Source organism: Rhinatrema bivittatum, chromosome 2, assembly GCF_901001135.1.
Source record: "Rhinatrema bivittatum chromosome 2, aRhiBiv1.1, whole genome shotgun sequence".
Classification (NCBI taxonomy): Eukaryota; Metazoa; Chordata; class Amphibia; order Gymnophiona; family Rhinatrematidae; genus Rhinatrema; species Rhinatrema bivittatum.
Window position 1 is genome coordinate 662532776 of NC_042616.1, and position 13865 is coordinate 662546640.

The 13865-nt window shown below is 38.0% G+C and overlaps 1 protein-coding gene across 1 annotated transcript in view; it reads left to right on the forward strand.

The window, feature by feature from the left end:
- Positions 1 to 13865, forward strand: part of C2H8orf34 (chromosome 2 C8orf34 homolog) — a 624237-nt gene that overhangs the window by 435614 nt on the left and 174758 nt on the right. The window contains exon 9 of the mRNA XM_029591437.1: positions 4765 to 4810. Within this exon, the coding sequence (XP_029447297.1) occupies positions 4765 to 4810 (46 nt within the window). The remainder of the gene's footprint in view (positions 1 to 4764; positions 4811 to 13865) is intronic.

Below are 13865 nucleotides of genomic sequence, written 5' to 3' on the forward strand. Positions count from 1 at the left end.
ATGCGCGTAACCCTTTTAAAATCCGGCCCTAAGGGTCTGATTTTAAAAAATATTTGCATGCTTAATATTGTGATTTACTTGTGTAAATGCACTTTACTCATGTAAGTCGGCTTTTGAAAATTGCTCAATATATTCCATTGAATTGTCCATAGGATTTATCCATGTAAATGCACTTTATGCACGTAAATGGCTTCTGAAAATTGCTAGGATAGTATGTTATATTTGTTTGCAAAACTCCTTGAAAATTCACCTGTGTGGGCCTAAATTTAAAAAGTATTTACATGCTTAAAATTGGTTTTACATGTGTAAATGCACTTTACCTGTGTAAGTGGACTTTGAAAATTGCTCAGTATATGCCATTGAATTATCCATAGGATATTCAAGTGAAAGTGCACTTTATACGCATAAATGGCTTTTTAAAATTGCTATGATAATATGTTACTTTTACGTGTATGCCTCCTTTTAAAATGACCCGTTATGCATCTTGCCAAAATATTTCTGCTGAGTGACATATAAGGCTTCCATAGGTACAATGAACCCCATTCTCACATAGACTTCTCATAGAAATCCACTCATATGTGGGTGAACCTTTATTGTGGTTTACAGAGGCCTGAGTTAAATAAACATACACTATATCTAAATTAAAAATTGCAAATAAAATTTAAATTTAAAAGTTGGAGACCTATTTATAAAAATGGTTTTGAGAATTTTTAAGATTTATACTTTGGCGTCCTTTAGGTAGTCTGCTCATATAGGCCTGAGATATGGATATATGTCAGAGTACATCAGAGTAATTCCTGCTTAAAGGGTCCATCTTTGAGAAAATTGTTTCTTTACATGATTTACACCCTCCCTTTCCATTTTTCTGACTCTCCTTTTTCTCTTTCTCTTAGAGTGTCTCTTGAATTTTCACACAAGCCATGATTCCTAAAATTGTTTTTGTCCTCATGCTTGTCAAGCACTTCCGCCTATGAATTTATATGATTACACTTGTTTTTCCATCTAGTTGTTTTTATTACTTCTTTCTGGACCAGTACTGTACATGGAAGATAGTTTTGTGCTAGAAGAGAGAAGGAGAGGATATTTCTTGTTTATCTTTTCCTTTAGAGGTGAATATTCAAAAATCTGGGTAAGATACCTGTATAATTTTAGCCGGTTATCTTTAGGTGAATTTTCAGATGAACATAACTGGTTAGATATTCAGCTGAAAATTTGGATAAATATAACCAGTCAAAAATTTGACTGAGTAAATATATCATACTTAGGGCCTAATTCAGTAATTGGTTGATTTTTAAACCCCTACTTGTGCCAAAACCAGGAGATATGTGATTGACTGGACCCAGCGCGCACCGTGCGAATTTAAAGCCCTCGTGAGTACACACGTATCTCCCACTACGCGCACAAATCACAAATATTAAAAAATGGGTGGGGCAAGGGCAGGTCTGTAAAATGAAATCAGCGAGTAAGTATTTACACACAAGAGCATGTGCCATGGTTCCCTTCTGCGTAACTTTACTTTTTTTTTTTTTTAATTTCAGGTTTTTATATACCGGCATTCGAGAGCGCAGTCCCATCATGCTGGTTCACATAAAACAGGGGTGCATTGTGAACATAAACTAAAACAATGGTGCGGAAAAGGCAGTTACATATAACAGGGTGATTAGAACTTGGCAGAGAAAGAAGAGAAAGGACAGGTTAATAATTAATTTAAACATGTAAACAATAGTGGAGATGGTTAATCATGGTGTAGGTGGTGATAAGGATGGTGTGGAAGAGATAGGTCAGTTTGAGTCCGGGAATGCTTGTATGAATATCCATGTTTTTAGTCTTTTTTTTAAAAGTTGAGATGCATGTTTCCAGTCTGAGGTTTGAGGGGATGGAGTTCCATAACGGTGGAATGGCTGTAGAGAATGCCCGATCTCTTAGCGTGATGTGTCTGGTAGATTGGGGGCGGTGGTACCTGTAGCGATCCTTTGTAGGCATCTCTTGTTGGTCTTGATGAATTATGTAGTTGGAGAGGGATCTGTAGGTCAATGGGAGCCAGTAGGTGGATATTTTTGTATGTGGTAAGAATGGCTTTGTATATTATTCTAAAGTGTATAGGTAACCAATGGAGGCTCTTTAGGATGGGGGTTATGTGATCCCTTCTCCTGGAATTTGTCAGTATTCGTGCAGCTGTATTTTGTACCATCTGAAGCGGTTTGGTGTAAGAGGCGGGAAGTCCAAGTAGGATGGTGTTACAATAGTCTAATTTAGAGAAAATGATTGCTTGCAGGATGGTTCTGAAATCTTGTGCATGGAAAAGAGGTCTAATTCTTTTCAGCACCTGTAGTTGGTAGAAACAGTCTTTAGTTGTTTTGTTGATAGTAGCTTTGAAATTCAGGCGATTGTCAATTAGGACTCCTAGGTCTCTCACTTGAGTAATTGTTGGTGTGTTTTGCTGTGTCGAGGTGATGGTGCTGTTCTCAGGGGTGATGAGCAGGAGTTCAGTTTTGCCGGAGTTTAGTACCAGGTTCAGTCTGGTGAGGAGGAGTTGAATTTTTTGAAGGCATGTATTCCAGTAGGTCAGCGTTTTTGCGAGGGAATCCTTAATGGGGATCAGGACCTGTATATCATCAGCGTACAGGAAATGTTTGAGGTTGAGGTCGGTGAGAAGTTGGCATAATGGTATGAGGAGGGAAGGGGCGGCGTGTAAGTCATGTAACAAAAAAAACTAGGGTAGTCAGTAGGGTTTTAAGGGTCGGGACTAATAGGGGAAAAGGGAGGGAAGTTAGCTAAGAGGTTTGGAAATCTTCTCCTTTACTGGGGAAACTGGGAACAAACTTCAGCGCATGCCTACTAAAATTTCCCACACTTACGCACTCGAGTTGGCATTTGTGCGCATCAATATAAAGTAGTGCACACATGTATGCGTGTATGGCCAATTTTATAACCCGTGCACATAAACGCGCAAATACACGTGCATGTTATAAAATTGCTGCGTCCATGTGTGCGAGCCGGCAAAAGTGTGCGCCCACGTGCGTGTCTTAAAATGTACTTCTAAGATGGTAACTTTTAAAGAGGCTCGCAGGTACACACATGCACATGTTTGTCAGCCCGTGCCCAAGGACGCGACCATTTTATTATATACAAGCATATATGTGCGCATGATCACCCCACCAACCCCTTCCCTCCTTTCCCAACACTCAAAAAATAAAGTGTCAGCCAGCTAGGGAAAACCTCCATTGCCCCTACTGCTTGCTGTCAGAAAAAAAAGCTGAAAAGCATGCCCCAGCATCCTCAGTCTCCATCTTGTCCAAAAAAGGATAGAGGGCTGGCCAGGAGATCCTTTTCCCCTGCCTTCCTGTCAGGGGAAGCATTTGATAATATCTGCCAGGTCTTTAAATGTTCAGGGCCTGCCAATCTATCTTATTTAAGCGCTCTTGAACTTGTTATTCCTTAAGAAGTGACCTATGAGATTTTGATAGCTCATTTACAGCATCTTTGAATGATTTTTATAATTTATAATAAGAAGAATCACAGCCTGCAAAACAAAATCAAGTTTACATATATGGAATTTAATTTTAATTGCATGTTTAAACAAGAAACAGTTCAGAAGAAACACAAATATCAAAATCAGGCATGTTTATTATTCAAGGTACTTGAAGGATTTTATTAATTTATTAGCTTAAATAACTTGCTTGCAAATGTAGTGGTAAAAAAGTTTAATGGTTATTGTTCTTCTTGGTCCAAAATGGAGAGAGTGTGAGGCAGTACTGTAAAATATTTCACTGAGGTGCAAAAATATTTTAACAAATGTATTTATTTTCATTCAAAAGAAAGGTGTTCCGGTTTGTTGAAAACATCAATATCAGTTAGTTGTTTAGAAAAACACATTAGTTTTAGTGTCACAAGTATCATTCAAAAAATAACGGTATACAGATTGTTTTTCTTGGACATTATGAGGATACCTTTCAGACAGCTCTGTGCGGCTGCATACATGCACATATATGGCTGTGTGGAGATCAACGATAGCATTATACAATCTGCGCGTACCACAAAATGCATGAATGTCTATCCCACAATATACGTGCTTATGTATGTTTATGCGTGAATACAAGCAATGTATTGAAGACTAGTATTTCACTGTCTTTCCGGGTTTATCAATATACATTGGGTATATTTCATGCGCAAAAATAAAGTAGGTCTTGCCTAAAATCCAATTTTCAAGTGTAAGTTGGTTTCTTTGAAAACGTGTGTGTGTAATTGAAATTACCAGTTTTCTGATTCCTCTACCAGTTTGTCCAATCCTTCTCCAGGTCATCGAGACCCTCCTGGCTCTTCAACCTGACCTTCTCCCAGTTCACCCAAACCTCCCATCCAACAAATGCTACACAGTAGATTCATTTGATATCAATTACACAAGATAACTAGCAGGTGTATAATTACGCGAGCAAGTTGCCAAATAAACGCATATAAGTCTCTTTTAAACTAGCAACTTACATGCGTCACTGTTGGCCCTGTCATAGAATATCCCTATACAACACTTTTTTTTCCTCTTTATTTGTGCATGCGAAACCTAAAGAATGTGCATACTTTCATTGTTTATAAAACAGCAGTTACAGGTTACTTACCTGTGTGATGCTAGCTTTTTCACACGTAACTCTTTAAAAATGTCCTCCTATGTCAAAAGAAGGTCTTTTTTTCTCATGTGGTTGTTAGGGAAGAGAGAAAAATCATCAAACTGTTTCATAAATGATATCATCCGTATTTTCTTTTACTCAGACTACAAGGAGATAACATAGTAGAAGGAGAAGAGGATGTTCCTCGTGCGTCCAGTTCCCAGAACGTGTTGTACCAGATACAGCTGGTAAGTTCAACTTCTGTCTTCATAGAATAAATGATGTTGCATTTGAAAAAGCTAGTCCAAAGAATAGGGAATGCTGGTGAAAAGCAATTTTATTATTTCAAGTAGTATTTGAAATTTCTCAAACCTCTATTAAGATCTGATGTCATCTTGGAAGTATAGTTTAATACGGTAATTCTGCCATCAAGGTTAAAACATAAACATGTAAATGGCTACTATAAACATTTCAGACCTGTTTTGTTGGAGTTTTTTGCCTTTTATCCCTTATAACTTCAGCAGTTTCTATAGCTCCCACCCCTTCTAAGATGGAATGCCTAAGCCCCACAGATGACCCATGCCAGCCCAATGACTGGAAGGGGTGCCTGCTCTGAAACGCACCCCTGAATGCTGTTGGTTGGCTGGTAGGAGCTGCCACTGTAGTAGCTTCCACTTCCCTTTCCTTTCTGGTTGTGAATGGGCTTCCTCTGTGGAGTGCCCAGCCAGTACCATTGGGCAAGGGACCCAAACATGGATTCCCCACATTGCAGTGCAAAATGCTGTGGCTTCAGCTACAGGGGCCGATCCTTAAGAACTGGTTGTAATTATATGTAGGTCATTTAATATTCATATGGCTGTTTTTGTAATACACTCCTAAGATAAAACATGAATACATTTTCAAAAAGTACATTAGAGTTTTTGAAACACTAAAAGGTGAATTCTAAAAGCAGGGCGCACCCCAAAATAGGGAGATGGATACGCATATAGCACATGCACACCTGATTTTATAAGCCACCAACATGCACGCACAAGTCCCAATGTGCAGATACCTTGCATCGGAGAAAAAAAGGGTGGAATGTGGTCGGGGAAATGGCATTCCGAGGTGGGGCCAAGAGATATGGGCACAAGTATGTACGAGCCTGGGCACAAGCCCAAGTATATTTGAGTATAAAATTATTTTTGCTATGGAGAAGGTGGAGGTCTTAATAAAACTATTTCCAGGAGCTTATGAAGTGTATGAGGGGTCAGGGATTACTAGTGGGGGAGAGCAGGGGAGGTTTGGAGGACCTAGCTATAGATTGGGCAAACTGGTGGATGAACTGGGGAAGCTGCTCATGGTGTGGATTCATGCCTGCTCTAAAATTCCCTCACTTGTACAGCTCAAAGCCGATATTATTTGACTGTGCAAGCACACTTGAAACGTTTAATAACTGGGAGCACCAGTTAATGATGGAAGACATTCTTTTACAAAACAGTGGTGAATCTGGCTGCCAACAGCATCTGAGAAATTAAGCTCTTCATTCTAGAAAACACTTGTAAATCACTCCAATAGCCCAAAAGCCCCAATTCTGGTTAGAAGTCAAGATTAAACCCCACTATTCCTGAGGTTTCAGAAAAAATCTGGACCCCCAAAATGTTTAATTCGTGGAGAGGTCAACCATACATTGACATGAGAACCATGGAGACCTTTCTCTCTCCAGCACATGGGGCTAGATAGAGGGTTGAAATTGTGAAAAAGCATAGTTTGCATGTAGATATGATGGAGTCTAATCATTAATGCAGAATCCTTCCAAAGTACATACCAGTCATCTATGGTTATTAGTTAATTGAGTAAGAAGTTCCATATTCCATATACTAATGAGAGATTCCAGCATAGGATCCATATTGTTTTATAAGAGTATGTGGGGGAGGGGGGGGGAGGAATGCCAGGGTAGGAGGGGGATGATCACTGGCTGTGGAGTGAGTACTTTGCCTTATTGAGATGCCAAGGTAAGAAAAGGATGATCATTGTGTGTTTGGTTGGAGGAGGAGATAAGTACTTTGCCTGAATGGGATGACAGGGAAGACCAGAGATGATTACATTACATTACATTTTTAATTTAATTGTCACCCTATTCTAAGAAAAGACTCAGGGTGGCTAATGTTTCAAAATATATACATCATATGCATCGAATACAGCAACAATACATCAAAAACATCGATACAATAGCATATAAAATAACTAATTAACCTTTCCTTCTCTGACAAGGCAAAAGGATAAAATCCTATACTGTTTCCACCTAAACACTACTAAAAATTCCCAGCCCTCCCCTTTCCTCCTGGTAGCTTACAAAGGGATAACCCTCTTTGGTATCGCGCCTTTGAGGATGATCCACCCCTTCAAAAGTGGGCCAGGTCCGGAACTAGATGGCAAATAGTCGCTTCCCCCTCAGCAACTCACAGCTCCATCTCTCTTGTGGTGGGGGTGGAAAACTATAATATAGCTGGCTTTCTCGCAACTTTGCAGCTTACCGAAAATATCCCCCCAGAATGTCTAAGAAAAGTATTTTTGTACTTTCACAAACCATACAATATTAATTTTTCAAGTGAATCACAGTTTCCCAGTGTAAAACTAAAATGATGCAGCAACTCTAATGTACTTTTTGAAAATGTATTTGTGTTTTATCTTAGGAGTGTATTACAAAAACAGCCATATGGCAAGAAGAATATAACGGCCTATCATCGCTATACACAACTGTATTAAATTATAATAATATAAATGTTTCTAAAAGTTGGCCAGTTTGTGTATACTGCTCAGACAATTGCATGCATAATTGGTAAATGCATAAAAATGTCTAAAGTCAAGCATGTCCAATTAAGTGTTCCACAGAAGTATTTTCTTGCAAAGAAATTTAATAAGAAAAAGAAAAAGTAATGTAGAATATAGTTGAGGATATGAAACAAGTAATATAAGCTCCCACATTAGAGAAAACAGTATTTTAATGATAAATAATACACTAAAGTCTGCTTAATACAATTAATTTATGACTGGCCTCATTGGTTAATAATGTTACTGTGCAGGAGACCAGAATTCAAGTCCTAGAACCCCTTCTGTTATGACTGCCAGGGGTTTGGGCATCTTCGGAGGCAGTGCTAATAGCCCGGGAGGGAAAATGAGGAGGAACAGGGGCAGGGAGGAGAGAGGAAATTGTAGTCATCAGCGGTGACACTTATTGGCAAATTTTAAGTGTGCTTTTGCATTTGGGTTCTAAAGCAAACCGTGATCTGTACCTCTCAGCCACATGATCATAGCTGTGCTGTCTGGGCAAGACGGAGCAGGAAAAGGACTGAAAATAAGAAAAAAAATGCTGGGAAGCCACAATTGAAGGGCTGTGGGGCCTCAGCCAAGATTGGGACAAGTTCTGAACGGCAGAAAGCCAAGGGAAGGAAGGCTTCCTGACCCTCTGAAAAGAAATTATTGAATTTAAAAATTGTATTTTGCTTCTAAGAGAATGAGAATGTGAATCTTATGTTACAAGCTGTTGACATCTGTTGTTCTTAAAAGAATGAGAATGTGAAGTACATGTTAATGCTTTGAGGTAAAATTAAGAAAGATAACATTTAAAAAATTACTATTCATATAATAAAATTAGCACAATATTCAAAGGCTTTGACCTATTAGTTTTTAGATTTAATGGCTGTCTGGCTAAATTTTAGATGGATAACACATTACCCAAACAAAATTTAGCCAGATAAAAAGGAGCAGTGATGGGGTATTCTGGAGATGTGGCTAAATTTGTGAGTGCTGATATTCAGTGCTAGCCAGATATAGCTAGCCAGGTAAGCCCTAAAGTTTTGTGGATAAATTTGACTGGATGGCTTTATCCACGGATATTCAATAGAACATTTATTTCATTCACCAGCTCATTGAATATTAACCACAGAATACTGTATTAATGTTAATATGGTATTCATATCATGTCAATTGATTTTTATGACATATCTGATCTATTCAGGTAAGTGCAATAATGTACATTTGGAGTTTTATGCCTCCAAGTGGATTTAGGGACAAAAACATTATTGTCCCATTTACTAAGGACTTCTCACAGTTTTTTAATGCAAAAATAGTTATTTCAAGAAATTGGTTAAATTTTTATGATTTAGCACTTTTGTGAAATTAAGCACTCTCATGGTTATTCACAACTATGATGTATGTGGAAGCGACAAATTATTGTATGGTTCTTTTGGGACATTGATCAGAAAAAGTATAGCAAATGTATTGTGTGTGTACAGATGTGTGTGTTGTGTGCATAGTGGATAGCCTCTGAGGTCATTTCTAGGGCCGGTTCTATTCAATATCTTACTTTTAAGTCATTTTTCATATCTTATGTATATACACACACTCTCACACACACACACACACACACACACACACACATTTATTTATTTATTTATTTGACTTTATTATTAAAAATATTCACATAATATGTAATAAGATATGAAAAATGACTTAAAAGTAAGATATTGAATAGAACCAGCCCCAGAAATTATCCCAGAGGCTATCCACTAATCAATGTTATTTCCTCAGAGTGAATTCCATTTATCACTACATGCTTTCCTCTCTCAAAATTTCTAATGCATTCCACCACCATGGGATCCACTCCCAGGCTCCTTATTGTATTCATGAGCTTCTTATATGGAAAGGTAACAAAAGCTTTGCTGAAATCTAAGGCCTAGATTTATCAATTCGCTATAATTATAGCAAAAAGATTGCCCGCAGGGAAAAAAAAGGGGTGGCGGCAATAGTGAGCAGGCAGCCGCATCACACTGGTGCATTTTCACCTGCCGCAGTTGTGGCCATGCTGCACACTATCACCCCATAGCACCAGTGAAATAGCTGTAGTTATTTCCAGTGCTAATGCGGGTGATAATGTGTGATACAATATCGCCCGCTGTGCTACAGGCCTCTAAATTTCCTTAACCCTGCCTAAACCCCACCCAGACTCCTCCCCTTTCCCTAATTTGAATTTCCAAATCACGATTTGAAAAATGATTCCCTAAGTAAGCTATATCCAGAGCACACCCTTGATGTATTTTTCTAATTACTCAATCAAATATATCAATCAGACACAATCTTCCCTGGTAAAACCATGTTGCCTTGGATCCTGCGACCTCCTGGATTGTAGGTAGTTTGCTTTCCTTTCCATCAACAGAATCTCCATTTATTTTCCTACCACTGAGTTATGGCTAATTGGCCAGTGGTTTTCAATCTCCTCTTTGCTACCACTATCATGAAGGACCACACATGACCTTCTCCAATTTTGTGATATCACTCCTGTCTCCAAGGAAATATTGAACAGGTCCTTTAGTGGGCCCAACACAATCACTCTGATCTCCCTTAGTATCTAACGATGTTTCTCATATGGCCCCATTCCTTTGTCCACTCTCAGTTTTGCTAGTTCCACACACACACTTTCTTCCATAAATGATGTAATATCTTTCCAACTCTCATATGTACCCTTGCCAACCAATAGATTCCTCCTCCAAGGTCTTCTTTAGTGAACACTGAACTGAAGCATTTTGTTACAATTTCTGCTTTTTCCTTGTTTCTCTCCACACGTTGTTCCTTGTTACCTCATTTTACTACTTTAGCAATTCTTTCTTCCAACAGCATGTTTGCCATCCTGAATTTCTTTCTTTGTCTCTTTCAGCTTTACCAGATATTCTTCCTTGAGCTTTCCCAGATATTCTTCTTTTTGAGATCCTTTGTACTTTTTGAAAGTTGATATTTGCATTTATTTTCTCAGATACTTTTTGGAGAACCATATCAGTTTCATTTTTCTCTTACTTTTATTTACTTTTCTTACATAAATATTTGTTGCCGTTATTATAGTTTCTTTTAGTTTAGCCAGTTATTCTTCTGCTTTATCTACCTTGTTACAACCTACCATCTACTTCTCATTTTCCCAACCTGTCAGCTACTTCTCAATTCCATTTTACCAACGTCAGTATTTTTTAAATCTAGGACTTTGAGCTTCATATGACTTCCCTGTGCCTTGGCTGTTATATCAAACCATACTCTGTGATGACTGCTGGTACTCAGGTGGGCACCTGGAGTCACCACTTTTTTATCTGGCAAAATTTTGCTACTTTGTGAATTTAAGTGTTTACATGTAGTTTGTTAGTGGAAAACCATTTTTAAAGCAGATGTTTTTTTATTTTTTTTTTAATCTTCATTTATATTGTCATACTGCAATATATAGCCATATCAATGTCCAACAATCATAGAAAAAGAAAAGAAAAACAGTATAATATCATTTGAGCATATAATATGCCATACACATTTTATAATAAACAAACATCATTATAGTAACCACATGAACCAGGCACAAAGACTGCCCCATACAAGCACTCACTCATCCCATTAGCAGACATAATAGATGTATAGAAACTAGTTCTGCCATCTACTGAATACTGTAGTTCCTCTAATCTCTTATGCAAACTAGCTGATAAGAGTTCCTATGCACAATAGTAATCTTTTGGCATCTTTCTGGGTAAAAATAACATCGTCTTTCAGAATGCATCCAATCTACCATATGGTGATGCCGTAAATGAAGAGAAGGATAAGTCTCATTGATAATATAACAGAACACAATATATAGCAAAAAGTAAGGCAACGTGTACAAATGATTTTATAGCCAATAAATAACCCCACCACCCAAGAGAGGGATCCCAACAGTAACAGGAAAGTTTAGGAGAAATCACCCATTCATTATTAAGAACCCCCTCCCAGAAATTAAATAACCTAGAACACAAAACCAAATTATGCACCAGAGAGCCCCTCTCATTATGATATTTAATACAAGTATCGGAATCCACTATGCCCATCATAAAGGCCTTAACTGAATCACTTGGAATCTCGCAATGATTGACATTTTACTGATGTTAACAAAATGAAGAGAAATATCCTCAGAAGTAACTAGGCCCAAAGTCTTAATCCAATAGATAGATAAATTAGTAATCAGCTAGGGGCCCCATTTCAATAACTGTAGCTTATACCAATGTGACAATTTATTGCCTCCCTTTGATTCTCAGTTCATCCTCAAGACTAGAAGGCTTGAGCAAGATCAGATGCAGAGACTTTAAGGAACAAAGATAATGGTGAGCCTGAAAGTAGGCATAAAAATGTTTAGCAGGTAAATCAAAATTTTCCTTTAATTGGTCAAATAAATGTATGGTATCTCAAACTTGCTATACAAATCAGCGACATTTCTCAAGCCTTTATCCCATCATCGAGCAAAGGGCCCCACTTCCAAACTCGAGGGAAATACAGTAATCCCAACTACGGACAAAAATTCTGATGATATAGAAGAAGCTCCCCACCATTTACAAACATACCTCCAGGCTTGTAACACAGGATAACACAAAGGAGAGTTTTGCATCTCATCTGGCAAAGCAGCATTGCACAAATGGATGATATACATTAAAGAATGAAGCGATACCATACCAGCGGTACAAAAGTTATAATCAGCAGGAATCTATTCCCAAGGAAAATATAATTGAACTGCTATATTTTAAAAATGAAAATCAGAAAAACTAAGCTCCCCAAAGGCTTTGGTATACATAAATTTATAATAGCTAATCTTTGCACCCTGTGATTGCCAAATGAAACTCACCAAGGCTGATCTCAACACAACATCAGCATTTGACAACCAATAGGGCAGCATTTGTAAAAATAAAGCAAGCGGGGAAGTAGAACCATTTTAAATAATGCACTCCTCCCCAATAAAGAGAGTTGTAATTTTTCCATGCATTCAACTGTTCTTGAATTTTATGTATAAGAAGTGATACATTCAACCTATAAAGCTAATGTAGTTCAAAAGGAATAGGTATATACCCAAATATTTAATGTAATCCATAGTTCATTACAACAGAAAAGAACCACCCTAGTTGTTCTCAATATCCTTATGCTTGGGTAAAGCCTCAAATTTAACATAATTGATTTTGAGGCCAGCAAAAGTTCCAAACTTATCAAAAAAAAAAGAGAACACAAGTGACAAAGAGTCCTGTGAATTACCAATAAAAAAAATCATATCATCAACAAAAAGACTGATCTCATGCTCATGATTACCCAGCCAAAAGCCGTGAATAGGAGAGGTATTCCTTAATTTAACCACAAGAGATTCAATTGTCAAAATATAAAGAAGCTGGAAAAGCAGACACCCTTGTCTAGTTTCACTCTGTAAAGCAAAAGGAGAAGAAACTGTACTACTCACAATCAATCTAGCCTGGGGCTTACAATACAACAAACGAATCTACTGCAAAAAATAGAGCCATCAGTACTATAGTGTGGTATGACTCAGAAAAGATGGGACCACTGAGCCCGATCAAAGGCCTTCTCAGCGGCCAAAATAATGGCAATACCCCTCTTGTTTCACACAGTTACTATTCTTAATAAAATGAATGGGGGTAACCTGTATAGAGCAGCAATTACTACCCTTAATAAAATGCATGAGGATAAACTCCATGGAGCGACAGTTACTGCCCTTAATAGAATGCAGGGGGGTAACTTGTATGAAGCAGCAGTTACTACCATAAAAACTCGCTGGGCCGACTGGATGGATCATTTGGTCTTTATCTGTTATTATTACTATATTACAAGGGGAGACCTTAGGACTTTCACTACCTTCCTCACATTCCTCACTCCATGCCAGGATCATTTAAATCTTGCATGACCTCTAGAAACTAGACTGGGAATAACACAATTCAATCGCTGGTCTAAAATTGAAGCCAAAATCTTTACATCTACATTAAAAAAGTAAATTTTGAAAGACTTACTCATATAAAAAAGGCCATATATATATGTTTGTGGCCCAGTGACATGTAATGCATATTTTAAAAAAGGGCCATATATGCGTGTATAAACGAATATGGAAACAAAAGTAGATGCACAAAAAAAAGGGTGTGTTGGGACAGGGTTTTCACATTCATGAGTAATGAAGTATTTTAAAAGTGATGTATGCACAAATGTCATCCTACTTACGCATGTTCATTTACTACTGCTCATTTATGTGCACAAGTGCAAACTTCTCTTTTGAATTTGACTTGGCTTTTGGCCAAGTAGGTAAGTGAACACAAGAGCTGGCTAGAGGGTGGGAGAGAGTGTATGTGGGATACACTGAAACCTACTGGGCCCAAACTGGGACACACTTGGGCCATATGGGGGGGGGGGGGGGTCAGTCATTGGGCATGGGATAAATTCTGTGGATCCCTAAAGGTTAGA